Genomic DNA, 22275 nt, shown 5'->3' on the forward strand with positions numbered 1-22275 from the left:
ACTGTCACCTCTTCAGCATCTTCATTTGCCAAATTACCTTTCAGGAAAGCGTCAGTTAACTTATTGTCTACTTTGTTCTCAGCTTTCTGCTCAAATATAACTAATTCTCTACAGTCCTCACCTTCTAGTCCACCACCAAATTGTTGACTGAACAACTCATGCAACTCTCCCATCTTTCAAACAATAGTCATCACATTTCGTTTCTTTACTGCTTTAATCGCTTAAGTGTTCTTTCCAAAACTTCTCCAATAGTTTTCATCAGTGGTAACTGTATACATTTGAAAGATATCCACTACACTGGCATCATCATAATTCTGATTTTAACATTGATCACTGTCAGTGGTCCCTGCGTTATCACATCAAACTCTCACATTATAGACCACTAGCGGATAGTCTTGAGTTTTACTAGGCCATTCTTTGCACCATTAGGTTTGAAAGGTTGTTGTGACTGACAGTACTCTTGCCATTGTATATCTCTATTTTCAAACACTTGATTACTATTCTATCTAATATCTAGTCCTGGTTACCTCACATCTGTTCTCTCTCTGACTGGGAATTTCTGTAATTGTTGCCAGCCCTTCTACCTTGGTTATTATTATTGTTGTGATGACTGATATTTCCCAAGTTAGGTCTCCCACAGTGAAAGTTTTGTGTATGTGTTCTCTCATAGATCGCTTATTCAATTTCTCTACATGCCTAAGGGATTGGTCAACAGAATCATCACAGGTGTAAACCAAGCCATAATCAGTCCTTTCAGGTAACCTCCTCTGGCTACCAGTCTGATTATAAAGTGATAGGATCAGTATCTTGTAAAAAGTGTTACAAGGTACAACGAAGAGTCGAATTCCGAAGAGCAGATAGGCGTAACTGCAATGGACTTTACTAGACTGGGTCACATCTGTCTGCTTGGCCTCACTGTTGTGAGCAGTTTGCTCCACATCACATGCTGCATGCATCCCTGATGGCGATTGTCAGTCACGATTTGTAATACCAGTGAGCCTCTATCGATTTTGCACATTGACAGGGATATTAAAAATAGCAGTTATATAAACTATGCATTCCTGAACATTCAATTTTGTATTTTTTGTTTACATTACGTATTACAATTTTTACTGCTCGATTTCTCCAACACTCCTTTGGACTATAGTACTTATTTCCAAAAACTGTTTACTTGCTTGCTATTGTCTTTGATTGTGCTATCAACATATTCTCCAGTGATGCCCTCACATGATGGGCAGTACGAAAAAAAAAATACTAGTAGACTGTAGCAGCAAAGTTAATGTTTGTACCAGTTTATCTTAAAACTCATGATGAGGCAATATCTTTCTTCTAATTTCAGCTATGCTATGGAGATGCATATGGTATTTTCAAGAAAAGCAGCGCGTGGCAAGGAGAATTCCTATAGGGAACATGGTGATGCAGCAGTATTGGCGGTCTTCCTGGAGGTATAAGTGTATCCTATTAGGTGTAGTGTTCTGGTGTTCTTTCTACAGATCCCTAGGGAGGTGATGCTCATCAACATAGAACATCATAAATGTACAAACCTATTTTTATTCAAAGATCATCACAAATCCTGTGTGTGTGTGTGTGTGTGTGTGTGTGCACAGGCTTTGTGATATATATATCTGTGTGTGTGTGTGTGTGTGTGTGTGTGTGTGTGTGCAGGCTTTGTGATGATCTTTGAATAAAAATAGATTTATATATATATACGTGTGTGTGTGTGTTAAACCTACAACTAAATTTGTCATAGTGATAGTATGATTAGATTTGAGAACATATAAATATTTCCATTATGTAAAAAAATAATTCATTGATAATTAGCCTCAAAAATTGTATATTATTATCCAGGTTGGTCATAGAGGTCGGTGGGAGGTGGGGGCTGATATGGAGGTCCAAGAGTGAGAGGAGCAAGGGAAGCAGAAACAGATAAACCTGGGCAGGTATATTCGAAGATCAGAAGCTGGGAGGGCAGTAAGGAGGTAAATATTATTATCAACATCAGTTAGATGTGGAACAGAAGTGTATCTATCAGGTGGTGTAACATTTGTATATCCATTTTGTAAAAAGTTGAGGGAGTTGCTTTTCTCTAAGCTCCACTTGATATTTGAATAACTTACTGCTCTTCTGTTCAGGTACCTGTAAATATTCATTTCTAGTGAGATGTTCATTAATGGTCCCTTAGGAATAAAGTATGGAGTAGGTATAAAAATCCATGGTGAAGGAATAAAAACTTTGAGGTTTGCCGATGACATTGTAATTTTATCAGAGACAGTAAAGAACTTGGAAGAGCAGTTGAACGGAATGGACAGTGTCTTGAAAGGAGGGTATAAGATGAACATCAACAAAAGCAAAACGAGGATAATGGAATGTAGTCGAATTAAGTCGGGTGATGCTGAGGGAATTAGATTAGGAAATGAGACACTTAAAGTAGTAAAGGAGTTTTGCTATTTGGGGAACAAAATAACTGATGATGGTCGAAGTAGAGAGGATATAAAATGTAGACTGGCAATGGCAAGGAAAACGTTCCTGAAGAAGAGAAATTTGTTAACATCGAGTATAGGTTTAAGTGTCAGGAAGTCGTTCCTGAAAGTATTTGTATGGAGTGTAGCCACGTATGGAAGTGAAACATGGACGATAAATAGTTTAGACAAGAAGAGAATAGAAGCTTTCGAAATGTGGTGCTACAGAAGAATGTTTGAAGATTAGATGGGTAATCACATAACTAATGTGAAGGTATTGAATGAAATTGGGGAGAAGAGAAGTTTGTGGCACAACTTGACTAGAAGAAGGGATCGGTAGCACATGTCCTGAGGCATCAAGGGATCACAAGTTTAGCATTGGAGGGCAGCGTGGAGGGCAAAAATCGTGGAGGGAGACCAAGAGATGAATACACTAAGCAGATTCAGAAGGATGTAGGTTGCAGTAGGTACTGGGATATGAAGAAGCTTGCACAGGATAGAGTACCATGGAGAGCTGCATCAAACCAGTTTCACAACTGAAGACCACAACAACAACAACAACAGGAATTAAATATAAAAGTTCATGATTACTTCCTATCTCTTGTATCATATGCTCATTTTAAATAATGTTATTCCCAAAGGTAACTTTAGCTGTACCTACAGAATGTTCTTCAAACTTTGTGTCCCATTTGCTCAGTGTGAAAACTGCCAGACTCATTGTAAGACATTTTGTAAACAACTGCAGTTAAAAACCTTTCTACGAAATAAACTCGATGTGAAATCATGTTATATAAATATTTAAAAAAATTAACTCTGAAAATCCTAGGTTTACATGAAAACATGAATTTAGCTGGGATTGTAGAACACACGCATTCGACTTCACCGATATTCGAAATCAGTCAGCTTAATTTTTTTTTTTTTGCTAATGGAAGTGTATTATTTATTACAAAGGAAGATAGTTACCGAAATTTTATTTTTCAAATATATGCAAAAAATTTAACTATGGAAGGGTTAAATACACTCGATTTACTATTTTAAGTTTCAGATCCACGAGGAAATTATGAATGTACGAGTGATGTTATCACTTACTGCCATAAAGTACCACCAAGATTAGGACGTAAAGAGTAGATTTAAATGCCACAAGAGGGTAACATAAGACAACTGAAGAGATCAGTTTTGTGGACTTCTCCCAATATTGAGACCCTCGATGTAGCCTCTCATAACAGCATGTTTCATACAAATCCTTGGTGGGTTTGTGAGCTTGGAACATGGTTTACTTCCCCTCAGCTATCAAACTACTACCTTTTTCGCAGTTGATGCTTTTGGGAATAAAAACATGTTCTACATAACTTCACAAATCACTCAGCATTATAGACACATCTCTTTCTACCAAGAAAAACATGCAGCCGAAAGCTAACTGCTGCAAAGTAGTATCGACCAATGTGTCTGGGACGGTAAGTGGTAACGGAAATGTGTTATTTACAACACTGACCTACTTTCAGATACTGCGTTCTTGCAGTCCAGCTGCACATTCTCAATGTGTTAAGCTTGCCTGCCTTCGTATGAGACGCAGTTGTTTTTAAGCTGCACTCCCATGTGCCCATGTAATTGAACCTTGCGTGAATACAATAGTAACTCTGAAAAAGGTTGGAACGCCGATAAAGAAAGAAGAAACTAACCTGGTAAAATCAAATATATTACTGAGGGCACTTCTCCTGCAATTACGTTGGTGTACAGACGTTACAACACTTATGCAAAGCTGACAGTATCACTCATCAGCATTGAGGGAGCTTGCAAGACTAAAACCAAATACGATTGAGAAGATAATCCCTCCATATAAAATTAGTTACTAGCAGCTTAAACCACTTTGCTGCCCTGCCACAAAGAAATAAACACAGACCACCAGGATAGTTTTAAAAACAGCATACAATAAGTCACACGATTAGATGGCAATCAGCGACAATCTACAGCAACTCTGAGCTACTACACAATCACAAATTAGCAACATCCAGCTTACTGGTATTGGGTTGACTGACATCATACACACATCAACAACAGTTTTGGATCATCCCTTATTTCGGAATTCAAGGCATAAAAACAAAAACTGACTCTCAGGCATGTGTATATATTCATTCACAGTGTTACAGATCACCGAATGAAAAAACCAAAATCATTTATATAACGACAAAATCGTAGGATTCCCATGGGGGGTTGTGTCCTCGGAGTCTTTCGCGATGGCATACATGAATGAAACGTTCTCGGTTTACCAGCCACGTCATTTCGAATAAAATCCTCGAGCTTTCGATGGCCGTCTCCGCCATCGTCGTCAGGAGTTCAGTGACTGCCGGGGCTGCTACGGTTTCTCGCTTATATAGGCATGATGACATCAGCAGCAGCCAATCAGAGAGACCCAATGTGGCGCGTGAGCTTAAGTCGACCCGGGCAGCTAGCGGAACTATTGCCTGTGGCAGCACTGGCGACGTGAGGTGGCGCCAGGGGCAGGCACCACGTTTGAAACTGCCGCCCCCGCGTCGCGCATCCGTCTCTGCTTTCTTTCGACGTCCAACGCCCGTCCCCATGCCCTGCTGAGTGTGTATCCCTGGTGTCTGTTGAAACTGTTGTTATTTAAACGAATCTCGGTCGCTTCCTTTATAACGGAGTCCCAATATGTAGATGCATAAGCCAACAGTTTTGTATTTTCGAACTGTATTTTATGTCCGTTTATGCATGAGCCAACACTTTTGTATTTTCGAACTGTATTTTATGTCCGTTTATGCATCTACATATTGGGAGTCCGTTATAAAGGAAGCGGCTGAGATTCATTTAAACAACAACATTTTCAACAGACACCAGGGATACACACTCAGCAGGGCATGGGGGCGGGCGTTGGACATCGAAAGAAAGCAGAGACAGATGCGCGACGCGGGAGCGGCAGTTTCAAACGTGGCGCCTGCCCCTGGCGCCACCTCACGTCGCCAGTGCTGCCACAGGCAATAGTTCCGCTAGCTGCCCGGGTCGACTTAAGCTCACGCGCCACATTGGGTCTCTCTGATTGCCTGCGGATGATGTCATCATGCCTATATAAGCGAGAAACCGTAGTAGCCCCGGCAGTCAGTGAACTCCTGACGACGATGGCGGAGATGGTCACTGAAAGCTTGAGGATTTTATTCAAATTGACATGGCTTGAAAGCAGAGAACGTTTTACCCGTAGGGTGTTTTTCACAACATTCCTGAGCAACTTCAGTACGTGGTGGAACGTTCCCTCGCAGGCTTGAGTGCATTGTGGAATACCATCGATGAGGTCTTAGAGCCAGCTCTGGTCCACACTGTCCCACTCTTCAGGGGCGATTAGCATAAGTCGCATGGAGCAGGTGATCTTTGTCGATGTCCTACAAGAGTTCGTTTCAGTGCCTTGGGTTCATCTCCTGGGAACAAGCTGGCCTCTCCATTCTGCTCATGCGAACATAGTGAAGGAGTGTGTTCGCGAGAACAACACGATGAGAAGACACGTTACCACCCATTAAGCTGAAACTGTCACCAGAACGGTCAGACTAGTGTTTGTAGAATTTCATCCCTGAGTGATGTGGGCCTCAACAACCATAAGAGGCATTCCGTGGCGCCATTTAATGCCATTCAACAATAGCACAACACACCACCTTGTTGTACGTCCGGCACACAGTAACTTTGGAAATACCAGGCTGTCTGCAAACACGCTGCCTGCCATTATCAAGGTAGATACACATCCTAGTTTCGTCCGGAAACAACACCCCATACCAGTCCTGGGGCATCCGTTCAGCATGACTTCTTGCACATCTCTAAAGCACTGCGTGGTGCTGTGGTGTACGACATGGTTCTTGCTATCACTGTGTTACAGAGATTCGCACCTTGCAGTCGTCTCCTAATAATTTGATGCGATATATGACATTCTGCAGCTTCTTCGAGAGCCAAATTCCATTCTGGATCGTTCATCCCATGGTTCCTTTGACTCGAAAGTCGTAGATACTGATTGTCCTGTGCACTTCTCGAACGTGGATAACATGCATGGTGTAAGCCCTCAACACTACCTGTCAATTGGAATTATCCCACGCCCGCTTCACATCACTTTGACTCTGGTGCACACGTCGAGCAACTTCCCTGGTTGAGAAGCCGTCTTCATGCAACGCAATGATGCAGACCCAATCACTGGTCGCAGTTGTCGTTAATGGCATGACGATATTCATCCTGAAATGCTGGAATCCATCGTAGTGCGGCATTCTACCCCACTCTTGATAACTGTGTATGTTTTCGAAAAAAGTCAATATTGACCTTCCTAACGCAGTAGCAAGACACCTGTAGGACATCCCAGGGTGATGCAACACTTTAGCTGATGTGTATTGATGCGCCATAAGCGTTGTTCAGTTAACCTATCTCCGTTTACGTTTATGTTGTTGTTGTTGTTGTTGTTGTTGTGGTCTTCAGTCCAGAGACTGGTTTGATGCAGCTCTCCATGCTACTCTATCCTGTGCAAGCTTCTTCATCTCCCAGTACCTACTGCAACCTACATCCTTCTGAATCTGCTTAGTGTATTCATCTCTTGGGCTCCCTCTATGATTTTTACCCTCCACCCTGCCCTCCAATACTAAATTCGTGATCCCTTGATGCCTCAGAACGTGTCCTACCAACTGATCCCTTCTTCTAGTCAAGTTGTGCCACAAACTCCTCCCCAATTCTATTCAATACCTCCTCATTAGTTATGTGATCTACCCATCGAATCCTCAGCATTCTTCTGTAGCACCACATTTCGAAAGCTTCTATTCTCTTCCTGTCTAAACTATTTATCGTCCACGTTTCACTTCCATACATGGCTACTCCCCATACAAATACTTTCAGAAAAGACTTCCTGACACTTAAATCTATACTCGATGTTGACAAATTGCTCTTCTTCAGAAACGCTTTCCCTCCCATTGCCAGTCTACATTTTATATCCTCTCTACTTCGACCATCATCAGTTATTTTGCTCCCCAAATAGCAAAACTCATTTACTACTTTAACTGTCGTATTTCCTAATCTAATACCCTCAGCATCACCCAATTTAATTCGACTACATTCCGTTATCCTCGTTTTGCTTTTGTTGATGTTCATCTTATATTCTCCTTTCAAGACACTGTCCATTCCGTTCAACTGCTCTTCCAAGTCCTTTGCTGTCTCTGACAGAATTACAGTGTCATCGTAGAACCTCAAAGTTTTTATTTGTTCTCCATGTATTTTAATACCTACTCCGAATTTTTCCTTTGTTTCCTTTACTGCCTGCTCAATATACAGATTGAATAACGTCGGGGAGTTTAAGTGTATAGATATAGTAACTATCTAAAATATAGTTTGAAGCATTTATTTACAATCAGACATATTTAACGTCAAATGAACAAAGGCAGAGCTTATGATGTGATTAAAGTGGACTGCCATCTGACATACCCTGATCACCAGAGACGTTATGACCATTACCCATTGCGATGGTCAGATGCCACCTGGAGGCGTTGTGGGCAAGTGGCACGGTAACAGATGTATGTAAGCGAAGCAGACACGGATGGGGGGATCACCCTAACAAAGATATGGGCTGCAAATGGGGAAATCCATTGAGATAAGCGACTTTGGCTAAGGGCAGATTATTATTAGTCAGACACTGAACGTGTATCTCGAAAAAGGTGAAGCTGGTCGAATGTTCACGTGTTACTGTTGGAAGTATCATGGATAAATTTATCTTTAAAAGTGAAAGTGACTAACCAAAATTGTTTGCTTTCTAATTAGTGAAAGTATCAAAGATAAAATCGTTCCAAATTAATTATTCAACCAATCTGTATTTGACTGCGTCTGCGAACTTGTCTCTTGCACTCCTCCATTTTTGCCAGTAATGAAACATGTATTTGACTCAGCAATCAAGTTTAAGAGAATAGTGCCGTTTGTGCAATGGCATTAAGGTGGTACTGAAAAATTAACTTTTGGCTCTGATGTTTACTTAATGAAATTATATTTTGCCTCAGGGTACCCTCCGCCACACACCGTCAGGTGGCTTGCGGAGTATGGATGTAGATGTGGATGTAGAATAATGCCAGTTGTGCAAATGGCATAAAAGTAGTTATTTGAAATACCTTTGCTCTGATAACTATAGTTATACCAAAATCGATATCAAACCATGAACTGCACATATATATTGCATAGAGGCCTCATTTTCTTTGCGTTCTTTCATTGGTGGGTAACTTAACTTTACTACTCATTTTCATATTCAATACAAGCAAAGAATGTGGATTATGATTCAGTCTGTTAGATTTAAACACAATTTATATATTGTTAAAATTTTAAGTCATATACAAAAACTACCATTTCCAACATTTTTGTAGCAGGAATCACTCTTACAAAAGAATTTTACAAAACGCTTACTGCGTCAAACCTTGGACATACAAATACTAACTCTGAACATTAACTAACAAAAACCATTTTGAAATCATTATACATCTTCTTTCATTTACGTTCTAAAGTTTGCTCAGAGTAATTGTGCAGTGCGAGTCCTACCTTAAAGCTGTCACCACATGTCTGCTTCCTCTGGGCACCTAGCTGCGACTCACGAGTTTTTTACTGCACGCGCCCAGCTCTCTTAACCATCAAAGATCCTCCTACTCAAAGATATTATACTCATTCCACCTTGCCGGTGGCAACTACCGACTTTATTTTCTGGATCTACCCTGATCAGACCTTAGCAGATATCTTTCACTGTCGTGAGCATCTACAAACAGAAATAGGACAGTGAAACTACCACTAGGGGCTAAATGATTGCACGTCCACGACTCGCCACAGAACGTGAGGTTCGGAGGCCTGTCTGGTCTCTAACGTAGGACAGATGGTGATCCGTGGCATCTCTCCTGAGAGAGCACAATCCTGGTGCTCGAACAAAAGTTTTGGAGTACACCATTCATAGTACACCGTTGAACATGGAGCTCTGCAGCAGATCACCGCCACGCGTTCACGTGCTGGCCCAACGAAATCGTGAGTTACGATTGCAGTGGGCATGGTGCCATCGGCATTCGACCACCGATCAATGGAAACATGTCGGTTGATCCGGTGAATCACGCTTTTGCTAGAGAAGGTCGCTGGTCGTTTCCACAAACACCATCATCGAGGTGAACGGCGGCTCGAAACGTGCAGCGCGTCACGGACACAGGCTGGTGGGAGCAGTATTATGCTATTGGAGACATTCTCCTGCGCTTGCCTAGGACCTGCGGTAGTAATCGAAGATACGCTGACAGTTGCGAACCCCCTGCATCCCTTTATGCTTGATGTCTTTCATCTCTCAGCAGTATAATTATCCGTGTTTCGGAGCCGGAACCGTGCTACAGTGGTTGCAGGTGCATTATAGTGCTCTCACGCTGGTGCGTGGGAGAACAAATTCGCCTGATGGAAATGCTATGGAACACATCTGGGTTGCTATCGGGGGCCATCACTGCGTACACGAATCGGCAGCCCGTTATTTATGCGAATTACGTGACCTGTGCGTAGACACCTAAAGCTACATACCTCCAAAAACCTACCAACAAGCTGTCGGATGCCAGATGCGCAATATCAGTGATGGATCAGAAGGACAAACAGGCTATGAAAGAGGTGGTCATAATATTTTGGCCCATCAGTGTAAGTCCAACGTAAGCGATGTCTCAATACGTTCGCGGCTACAGAATGGTCTGTCGGTCGTGCTTATAACTTTTGTGACTTGTATGAGATCTGAGCTGGCCGAAGTGGCCGAGCGGTTCTAGGTACCACAGTCTGGAAACGCGCGACCGCTACGGTCGCAGGTTCGAATCCTGCCTCGGGCATGGATGTATGTTAGTTAGGTTTAAGTAGTTCTAAGTTCTAGGGGACTGATGACCTCAGAAGTTTCCCATAGTGCTCAGAGCCATTTGAACCATTTTTTGGAGATCTGACAACCCTTTTGCCGATGATTTTACTATCAAAACTATAATGTTTTACGTCGCTTCCGCCAGTGGCAAAATCTTCTGAAATAATACTACAAGGTGCTTGTCATCTGTGCAAAGACTTGTACAAAAGCAAAAGCCTGTCTTTAAACCTAAAATTTTGTCATTATAACACCGTAATTAGACCGTCAGCTTTGTATGCATCAGAATGTTTAAACATGACGAAGACAGGACCACTACGAAAACTTGAAATAAAAGACCGGAAAATTTTGAGGAAAATCCTTGGCCCTATCAAAGAAAATGGAGAATTCCGCCGAAGACACAACTGTGAATTACACGAGCATACAGAAGACATTGCTACCAGCATGAGGAAGCGGAGAACGATGTTTTTTGGTCATCTGGAAAGAATGAACCCCCAAAGACTTACTGATCGCATACACTCATCAATTTCAAAAACAAAATCATATTCAAAATGGGCAAGCCAAGTTAAAAAGGATTTACAGGAAGCTGAAATTTCATTTGATGACATTCAGGATCGATAAGTTTTCAGAGAAAAAGTCTAAATTACTAAAAACCTTATTTCGCTTACTACGCCAGTTCCACGTCCTGCCTCCAAATGGTCAAAACAGAGAAAAGAAGCATAGTCAGCCTAAATGAAAATCTACTGGCAAAAGAGGAAAACACAATCAGGGAGGAGATAAAAATCTTCGTGATCCATAGCAGGCCGAAACGATAGCAAAAAAAACTCAGTCTATTTATACTCCTATAAAATGTGTTTCTATAATGAACTGTTTTTCTTTCCTTGGACTCGTTCATCTGCGTCTCGCCAAGGGGTGTCTGTCTGAGAAATTGCGTCCAATTTTTAGACTGTGTATTTCGTACTCTTCTGCTGGCTTCGCCTAAACTTTCCATCGACATGTGCGAACCGTGCTATGACGACTCACCATACCTGAAGGGGATCTGCCTCCCCACCTGACGACAATGTTCCTGCCTGTGTATGGTAACACGAATTCTGATTTCAGTACTAAATTAAAACTGAAATATCTCGTCGTCTACAACTCTGATCACCACGTGGTTTTGCGCAGTGGTTAGCACACTGGACTCGCATTCGGGAGGACGACGGTTCAATCCCGTCTCCGGCCATCCTGATTTAGGTTTTCCGTGATTTCCCTAAATCCCTCCAGGCAAATGCCGGGATGGTTCCTTTGAAAGGGCACGGCCGATTTCCTTCCCCATCCTTCCCTCACCCGAGCTTGCGCTCCGTCTCTAATGACCTCGTTGTCGACGGGACGTTAAACACTAATCTCCTCCTCCTCCACCACGTGGTTTTCACCAAAGGGTCTTTAATAAGTGACCACACCCACACACCTTCTGCTCCAATCTCTTTCTCCTGTTACTCGATTCACACAAGTACTTCCACAATGATCAAGGTCAGTGGTTGCACATACAGAGTGCGTTCCATAAGTAATGCGACCAACTTTTTTCTGACGCAACGGTACGCCACAGCGTGTTGTAACCGGCTGGGCTAAGTGGAGGGGGTTGTTAGCTTCAAAACGCTATTTGTCTCAATCGGGTGCGAGCTGCCGGAGAGCCAGGACGTGCGTTTCCGTCAACCCCGCTTTGAGTTTATGTAACACGGCACAGTGGATCATTCAGTAGAGCAACGGTACGCTATCAAATCTTGCGTTAAACTTGGTAAGTCCGCCGCCGAAACGTTTCCATTACTTCAGCATGCCTTTGGGAGTGATTGCTCGTCCAGATCACAAGTTTTCCGATGGCACAAGTCGCTCATGGAGGGCCGAAAGGAGATCACCGACGAACCTCGCAGTGGACGGCCATCAACCGCACGAGTCGACGAAAATGTGACGCGTGTGCGCGATTGTTTGAACTCTGACAGAAGGCTGAGCCTTCAATTGATAGCACAAACTCTACACATGTCAAAAATAACCGTTTTCCGCATTGTGACCGAAGATTTGAACATGAGATAGGTGTGTGCCAAACTCGTCCCAAAAGTGTTGACCGACGAACACAAGCACATGCGAGTACTTCGGTGCCGAGAAATGTTGGAAATGTGTGAAAATGATCCTCATTTTTTAACCTCAGTTATCACTGGTGATGATTCGTGAATTTTTGAGTATGACCCTGACCCAAAAAGGCAGAGTTTAGAGTGGCACACCCCATCGTCGCCCCATCCCAAGAACGCACGCATGAGCAAGTCCAGGATCAAAACTGTGCTCGTTGTCTTCTTTGACGTCGCATTGTCCACCACGAATTCGTACCTACCGGGACTACAGTGAACTCGGCTTTCTACTTGGAAGTGCTCAAAAGACTGAAAAGGAGGGTCTCGCGCTGCCGAAGCGACATCAAGGACACGTGGAAAGTTCACCACGACAACGCGCCGAGTCACAGCGCCTTCACTGTCAACGACTTCCTGGCCAGGACCAAGACCCCATTGGTTCCCCAGCCTCCCTGCAGTCCTGCCTGGCTCCTGCTGACTTTGTTTTGTTTCCTCAGTTAAAAAAAGTCATGGAAGGAAAATATTGGGACATGACTGAAAGCATCCAGGCGCATGTTACATCAGCTCTAAAGGACATTCCGGAAAAGGCATTCCAGGATGCCTTCCAGGCATGGAAACACCACCTCCAGAAGTGTATCGACGCAAGAGGGTCCCATTTTGAAAATGGTTTTATTATTTGCACGAATATATTCAATAAATGATTTTTTATGAATTTGGTCGCATTACTTATGGAACGCACCTAGTATCACTGCCACATCTCAGACTGTGAGGGAGGGAGGAGGAAGTGTCGTAGCTTGAGGGGTTCGACCATACACTTGGGCGCTGCTGGTACAGAAGAACATGCAGCTATAAATGCGATCACAGACTGTCAGCTGACAATTCTAGAGTAATACATAGCCACTATACCATTTGGACCTGGATATTACTTCAACATACGTTATTCTAATATTGTACGCAGTCATTCTTGTTTGGTAGATCCATTGTCAGACGGATGTTTTATAGTGGTACAGACAATGTACAAACGATGGATGAGCTTAGATGAGCTATTCTGCCTTTAATGTCTTGTTGCAGTGAGGATTGCTTAATCATTATGCTTTATTGCATGTCTTCTTACATTCCATATTTTACACGATTTTGTTTTTAGATATTGTTATTCTTTTTAAGAAATAAGGGGCGTTATTAACACTTTGTTTTCTTAACGTGTATATAAAGCACAACATTGACCTTTACTTTAAGTACATGTCACATCTACTTTGGTAAGCAAACTTGGCGACTCAGTGCCATGGTTAAACGGCTGCCTATAATTTAAGGTTGTGCTTTGCATAATGCGTTTGCTGTCATAGGCTAAAAATATTATGTAAACGTTTCTCAAAGAATGTTTTGAGTGTGTACTGTGTTCATTTGACTGTAGCGTGGCCTGACGATCGTACTTGGTACGGAAACTGGTAGTCAGTACGCTAAATAAAATAATGACTGTAGACTATAAATAAAATAGTGACTGTAGACTAGTATGCTTTTTATGTCCTCTTCGCTTTTCCGTCATGTATTACTTTGCGCCCAAAGTTAGTAGAATTTCTTCGCTTGGTCTACTTCGTAGTCCTCGATTTTGGTGTCAAATTTGTCGCTAATCTCATTTGTGCTATCTCTCATTATTGTCAATCCATATTCTGTGCTCATTGGACTGTTTATTCCATTCAACAGATCTTCACCTCCACTGGGGCAACGTCGTCAGCAAATCTTATCATTGATATCCTTTTATCCTGATTTTTAATCCTATTGCTCGATATTTCTCTTATTTCCGTCACTGCTTCTTCGCTGTAAAAACTGAACAGTGTGGGAGAAACGCTAGCTTATACCCGTTTTAATCCGAGCACTTCACTCTTGGTCTTCCATTCATCTTGTTGCCTCTTCGTTCTGTTACACGTTGCATGTTACCCATCTGTGCCCACAGCTTACTCTTGATTTTCCCGAGTGTTTCGAACATTTTGCACCATTTTACTTCGTCGATCGATTTTTCTAGGTGGCCAGATCCTACGAAGATACCTTGATTTTCCTTAGTTATTAGTTCTACGAGGGTGAATCAAATGAAAACCTTAAATATTTTTTAAAATATTATTTACAGTGCAGAATTGGTACAAAGCTGTATCACTTTTCAACATAATCTCCTTCACGCTCAATCCAAGTCCTCCAGCGCTTACAAAGTGCATAAATTCCTTTAGAAAAAATTGTTTTGGCAGTCCGCGCAACCACTCACGCACCGCGTGGCGTACCTCTTCATCAAAACTGAACTTCTTTCCTCCCATTGCGTCTTGGAGTGGTTCAAACATATGGAAATCACTTGGGGCAAGGTCTGGTGAGTATGGTGGATGAGGAAGACACTCAAAATGCAGGTCTGTGATTGTTGCAACGGGTTTCGTCCCCAGTAACGATTCTGGCAAGAAAGCCACCTTCTCGATCAAAGCGCCGAAGAAGTGCTTCACAAGCATCAACACGTCGTTCTCTCATTTCAGGAGTCAGCTTCCGTGGCACTCATCTTGGAGATGCTTTGTGAAACTGGAGCACATCATGCACAGTGCGGTGTGCTGACCCATGACTAATCTGTAAACGTGCTGCAATGTCATTCAGTGTCACTCGGCGGTTTTCCTTCACTATGGCTTCAACTGCTGCAATGTTCTGTGGAGTCACAACTCGTTGTGCCTGACCTGGAGGAGGAGCATCTTCCACTCAAGTCACACCATCTGCGAACTTCCTACTCCATTCGTAGACTTGCTGCTGTGACAAACATACATCACCGTACTGAACCTTCATTCGTTGATGAATTTCAATAGGTTTCACACCTTCACTATGCAAAAACCGAATAACAAACGCTGTTCTTCCCTGTTGCAAGTCGCAAGTGGGGTGGCCATCTTTATACTGATACTGCACTATACTGCCACCTACAGGCCATTCTGCACGCTGTTTGTAGCACGCTTACGAACTTACAGGATAACGGCGCTAAATTTCGATTTGTTATTACAAATTTAAGGTTTTCATTTGACTCACACTCGTATTATCGAGCACAACGACAGGGTTGCCCCTTGGCCCCTTCACCTAACTGACCCTCTGTTTTCCATTCTTCTGCATATTATTCTTCTCAGCCACTTGGTTGCACGTGCTTGCTAAGCTGGTTCTGTGGAAGTTTCACACTTATCTACTCTATGTTCAGAATTGTGGGAATGGTATTTTTCCGAAAGTCTGATGGTATATCTTTGGACTCATTAATTGTAAAAACCTGTTTCCAAGTCTTTACTGATGCAATTATCCATCGTGTTCTATCCTGTGTGAACATCTTCATCTCTTTTTAATTACTGCAGCCTGCATCGTCTGAATCTGCTTACTGTATGTTCAGGTCTTGGTCTGCCTCTACAGCTTTTGTCCCCGACACTTCCCTTCATTATAAAATTGATGACTCCTTCATGCTTCAGAATACACCTTATCAACTGATCGCTTCTTTAGGTGAGGTTGTGTCACAAACTTCTTTTCTCCCCAATTCAGCTCAGTAGTTCCTCGTAACTCACCCATTCTACAGTGAGCATTCTACAGTGGCACCACATTTCAAAAGCTTCTACTCTCTTCTTGACTGAACTGCCTGTCTCCCACATTTCACTTCCATACAAGACAACACTCCGGACAAATACGTCCAGAAAAGACTTACTAACTTTTAAATTTATCTGATGTAATTAAATATTCCTTGAGACACACGAGTCTCAACATTATCTAGGACAATGACAAAAGTTGAAGAAATGAATTACATTTGTGCTATTCCTGGGACTTGAATCTAGGTCTCCTTCATACTAGGCAGACGTGCTAGCTTCTACAACACCATAACGGTATCAGTAACACACCTGCACGGATTATCCTAGTCCAATGCCATTCCTAACACGAACTTCATTTCACACCTTCAGGCTATTTTCTCTTTCATACATAGTCAGTATTGCCAAGGCACTCCAGTATTAGAGTAGCACCCCAGCTTTGATGTAATGGGGAAATCCTGTCTGTACCTCAGCAAAACTTATGATTTAAGAAGTGGAAAATAGGCTGAAGTCGACAAGTGAAGTTTGTGTTAGGGAGCGCACTGGAACTGGGTAGTCGATGGAGACATGTTACCTGTACTGCTACACTGGTGTAATGGCTAGTAGGCACAAGACATATGTTCAAGTCATGGCCATAACACAGATTTTAATTCATTTCTTCAGCTTCTCTCATTATCATAGATAAAGTTGCGACTCATATGTCTCAAGCAATACTTAGTTATATCAGATCTATAAATCACCTATGCCTGAGGTACAGGCAGGATTTCCCCATTACTTGAAAGCTGGGATGCTATTTGAATTCAAATTTATTTTCTTTGTTAAAAGGTTTCTCTTTTTAGATAAGCTTCACTTGCTATTCTCAGATGGCATTGTATACGGCGTGTAACGAAATGGTATGGCCAAACTTTCAGGTCAAACTCCTCACGTAGAGGAATAAAATACGACGTAAGGGCATGTGTCTGTAAATGCTTTATTTCCATGTTAGAGCTCATTTTCTTTAATCGTTCATATGCACACCATTCATGGTCAACACACAGAAATAGAACGTACCAGCATTACATGAAATGTTTTTCTTGCATGAAATGTTCAAAATACGCTTTTGGCTACGTTTGCTTAGGGTGTACAGTCAGTCGTCATGCTTAGGTTCACAGCCAGTTTATGTTGTTCCAATTGAAGGGAGGTAATGTTGACATGTGGCTCACTTCACTGCTTGTGTTGACATGGGGTTGACTCCACTGCTCTACTAGCATCAAGCTCATGGGGATCAACAGTTTTATGTTCGTCTCGGTATTGGTTTCTGGTACAGTGCAATGGAAGTGTACTCAATGTGTGACCTGAGGTTTTCCCGGTGTACAGGAATCTTGAAAATTTCTCGGGTATTCAGCCGGGTAGTGTCGTCCAAGAGGCGCGATATTTCGGCAAGCCGACTTCTTGCCATCTTCAGGCGTTCTTGGTGTCTGATTCATCTCTGATGGATGCCGACTTTACATAATATCCGCCCCTCTCCCACAGCCTCCGTCTGGGCGCTTCCGAGTGGTGCGCGGCCGGTGGTGGGGGAAGGACGGCGCTGGGTGGTGGGGGAAGGGCGGCGCCCCGCGCTCCGCTCAGAAAAGAAATGTCAAGTGCCGTGTAAACAGGAGATCCAGTGTTCGAGTACCAGTCGGGGCACACATTTTCAGCTGTCCCTGTTGATATTTATCAACCCCAGTAAGCCGCTACAAAGGTCTGGATGCCACTGTAATTTCCTACTTCTAGAGCTGCAGATCACCAATGGTGTCTGTCCTTTCAGACACCATATAGATGAGGCTTGCCGGCCAGTGATCATCTGCAGTGTGGACGCACTCTCATGGCTCAAACTCTTACGGGATTCGGTAGACTGACTGCCGATAGTAATGAGTGTAGTGGGCAGGGGCACTACAAATGTAGTGTGTGGACAGTAAGTTGTTGAGTGGTACTTAAGTAAATAAATTAGTGAAATCAAAGTGAACTAGAAATTAGAATATAAATGAAAAACTTGGTTTAGTTTAGAGAGTTACATACTCGCAAACAGCGGGCCGAACAGCAGAACAGAAGAGACAATGACCGTGAAGTCAGCAAGTTCCACATAAGCGGGCGCTGTCGATTCAGCCGTCAGGGCATCGCCCGACCGGCTCACGTGTTTCTCAGTTGTCGTATGTGAGCAAAGGCCCTCGCCTACATCCCAAGAGCCAATGACCGACGTAAAGAAGATTCTTCGAGAAGCTATTCAACGTGACAGAAGAGGCAATGACCGGCTCACGTGTTTCTCAGTCATCACATGGGATCAAAAGCCCTCGCCTACATTCCAAGAGCCAATGACCGACGTTAAGAAGATTCTTCGAGGAGCTTCTCAACGTGACAGAAGAGGCAATGACCGTGAAGTCGTTCACCTCCAGTAAACTGAAGTGAATAAATACGCGAGACGCAGTGGGCCAGACAGATGAAGACAGACGGAGACGGAGTCGAAGACGGAGACGGAGACGGAGGCGGAGACGGAGACGAGAGACGAAGAAGACGAACAAGTGAAGAAGCGTAGCAGTAGTTTTCAGTCAGTTTTGGTGCTGAAGACCGTCATGCAAGAAGAGACTGCATCATGCACAGACGCACCAAGTCCGCCGCTGTAATGGAATAGCAAGCAGCAGCCGCGGCGCCAGAAGACAGAAGTTAAAAGGTATTTGAAGTCTGGTTTTTACATACCCGGGTGACTCGTGAGGACGGGAAGGAGACGGCCTCACATCAGCAGTCACCTGTGAGCTGGGATGAGGACCTGAAAGCCGAAGACTGGCAAGCGGGAGTCCGTGGTTCGAGTCCGCCACACTGGCCTTCCCCCGCCGCGCCGCTCCGCTGGCCGACGCAGAACACACGCGGCCGCTTAGAGAAGAGAAACACTGGGACGCAACATCCAAGGTATCACCATCCGATGCACGATTTCGCTCGCAATAATTAAACGGGCCACCTCGCGCTGCGCGTCTCCAGTCAACTGGGCGAGACGGCGACACGAGATACACACCGCTACGCGTAATCAGACGCCGCCGCCGCCGCTGCCGCAGCAGAAGACTTCACAAACGACACAGCTGCCGCTCTCCGAACCAGAACATTCCGTAAGATACAGATGTACAAATCTTCAATAAAAGTTATCTTATGTAAAAATGATGTTTCATTCGACCTCATACCCGAGCCAAGGAAGAACCCACCCTGCCCACATGTTGTGAAGAGAGAAAAGTTAATTTAATATTTTCACCCTGACAGAATGCTTTAGAATGCTCATCCTGACAATTGACTTGCATCAAAAGAGAAAACCCAGTTACATTTAGTGACAGAAGTGTCACATTTAGTAACACAATTGTTACACAGGAGATCCAGTGTTCGAGTACCAGTTGGGGCACACATTTTCAGCTGTCCCTGTTGATATTTATCAACCCCTGTAAGCCGCTACAAAGGTCTGGATGCCACTGTAATTTCCTACTTCTAGAGCTGCAGATCACCAGTGGTGTCTGTCCTTTCTGACACCATATAGATGAGGCTTGCCGGCCAGTGATCATCTGCAGTGTGGACGCACTCTCATGGCTCAAACTCTTACGGGATTCGGTAGACTGTCTGCCGATAGTAATGAGTGTAGTGGGCAGGGGCACTACAAATGTACTGTGTGGACAGTAAGTTGGGAATGTGGGTCTAACGGGGAGCGTGCTAGAGATACGTCCCTGCAGTCGCACTATCCTTTGTGTCCTCCATGGCTCAATCAGACAGAGCGTGTGCCACGTAAGCAGGAGATCCCGGGTTCGAGTCCCCGTTGGGGCACAGATTTCCAGCTGTCCTCGTTGCTATTTATCAACGCCTATAAGCAGCTACAAAGGTCTGGATTTCACTGTAATTTCAACTGTATCTGTACCATGTGCAACGTGTGTAGACACCATAATCAGTAGATTTTTCTGCACTTCCGCGAATAGTTCATTCAAGAATGGGTCAGCTCTCAATTTCGTACAAGTGTAGTCTTCACAAATGGGGCTTCATTTCACCATGATCAGATTATAAATTTTCACAATCAGCACATATCGGTTGCCGAGAATACTCACGAAATTGTGGGATCACGTCACCAAAATAGATTTTTTGTCGACGTTCTTCCAACAAGACTGAACAGAGAAACTTGCCAAGTTTTCTTAGAGAAAAAATCTACCCGCTCTTCTAGAACAATTGCCTGAGTGCGACAAAACATGTGCTTCATGCAAGGAGGAATTCCACCTCGTTTCAGGGTCAACGTTTGTAGGCTTCTAAATAACAGATTCATTGACAGATGTATAGGCAGAGGCGGACCAATTCCCTGGCCCCATGCTGTCCAGGCCTAAATGGACTACACTTTTATTTGTTGGGACATTTGAGGGCTCATGTGTACGGAAACATGGCACAAGGTGTACAGAATCTGTGTGCCCATATTGTGGAAGGCTATGAAATGTATGATTCTCCAGGTATACATCAGCCCATCAGGGATTGGATGCAATCATGGGTTGAAGCATGTATCCTCGGTAACGAAGTGCATTTATAAAATTTCATTTAGGAAAGTGTTACATACTGTGCTGATACGTTTTGTCCTAAGTGTTCCCCATAATTAACGTGATTATGAAGAGGTGCAGGAAATGAGAGTTTCTGGACCCAAGTCTGTATAACGTGTGAGGAGTGATTCCCGCAAGTTTGGCCACCTCTTTTTGTTACATCCTGCAATTCGTCTTGTTACATCGTCCGTTACATTGTAAGACAAAGAAAAGACGCACCGAATTATCCAAATGGAACGGAAATCGGTACGTGTTATGGGCATGCACAGACGGACAAATGAGTACAGTTTCAGAAAAATTGCATGATTTGTTCAGGAGAAAGAACTTCAAAAATTGCACAACTTAATGTGTTGGTCCTCCTCTGGCCCATATACAGGCAGTTATTCGGCTTGGCTTTGATTGACAGATGTGTTGGATGTCCTCTTGAGGCATATCGTGCCAAATTCTGTCCAATTGGTCCGTTATATAGTCAAAATCCCGAGCTTATTGGAGGGCTGTGTCCATAAAGCTCCAAATGTTCTCAACTGGCGAGGGGTCTGGCGGCCTTGCTGGCTAAGGTAGTGTTCGGCAACACGAGTAAAAACTAGCTCCCATCTTGTGCGGGCAGGCATTGTCTTGCTGAAATGCTACCCTAGGATGGCTTGCCACGAAGGGCAACAAATTGGGGCGTGGTATTTCGTCGACGTACTGCTCTGCTGTAAGGGTGCCATGAATGAAAACCAAAGGGGTCCTGCAGTGCAAAGAAATGGGACCTGAGACCATCACTCATGGCTGTCAGAGCGTACTGCAGATGACAGGCAGGTCGGTATTGCATTACTGCCTAGAGTGTCTCCAAATACATCTTTGGCGTGGAATGTCATTGAGTAGATGAGGATTGTCTTCGCTGATGAGGCACACTTAGAACTGAGCCCCCATGACCAGCAAAGATGTCTCTGGCGACGCCTTGGACAGTGGGGGGATACCAAACTTCCTATCGCCTGCTATATGGCCCGACAACCAGGAGTTGATGATGACGGTATTTGGTTTGTGGGGCACTCAACTGCGTGGTAATCAGCGCCTGTACAAAGCCCCAATTTTTACACAGTCCAGTTTCTACACAGTCCAATCTAGTCACTGTCACGAATGATGATGATGATGATGAAATGATGAGGACAATACAAACGCACAGTCCCTGGGCAGAGAAAATCCCCATCCCGGCTGAGAATCGAATCCAGGACTCCACCATCTAGAGGTGGCAACACTAGCCACTAGACCATGAACTGCAGACTCACACACAGCCAGGAGTGATGGCCTGGATTGCCAAATTCTTTTCTTAGAACGACCCCTTTGGTTGTCATCTCTGGCATCCTTACACCACAGTGATGCATCAACAACATTCTGTACCCAGTTTTGTTACCCTTCAAGGCAAGCCATCCTGTGCTCAGATTTCAGCAGGATGACGCCCACTCGCACAAAGCGAGAGTGTCTACTGCTTGTCTTCGTCCTTTCCAAATACGTTGGCCAGCAAGGTCGCTGGACCTGTCCCAGTTGAGAAAGCTTGGAGTATTATGGGCAAGGCCCACCAGCAGTCTTGGGGTTTTGAGGATTTAATATGCAAAGTATACAGAATTTGGCATGATATCCCTCAAGACATCTAACAGCTCTGCCAATCAGGACCAGAGGTAGACCAACGTAATATTGACTTGCTCAGTTTCCCTTTTGAAAAAATCATTTAATTTTTGTTAC

At 43.7% G+C, this 22275-nt stretch overlaps 1 protein-coding gene across 1 annotated transcript in view; it reads left to right on the forward strand.

Annotated features, from left to right (window-relative positions):
- Positions 1 to 22275, forward strand: part of LOC126215329 (putative carbonic anhydrase 3) — a 119323-nt gene that overhangs the window by 77820 nt on the left and 19228 nt on the right. Inside the window, exon 4 of the mRNA XM_049942010.1 lies at positions 1340 to 1445. Coding sequence (XP_049797967.1) covers positions 1340 to 1445 — 106 coding nt within the window. The remainder of the gene's footprint in view (positions 1 to 1339; positions 1446 to 22275) is intronic.

This window comes from Schistocerca nitens, chromosome 12, assembly GCF_023898315.1.
Source record: "Schistocerca nitens isolate TAMUIC-IGC-003100 chromosome 12, iqSchNite1.1, whole genome shotgun sequence".
NCBI lineage: Eukaryota > Metazoa > Arthropoda > Insecta > Orthoptera > Acrididae > Schistocerca > Schistocerca nitens.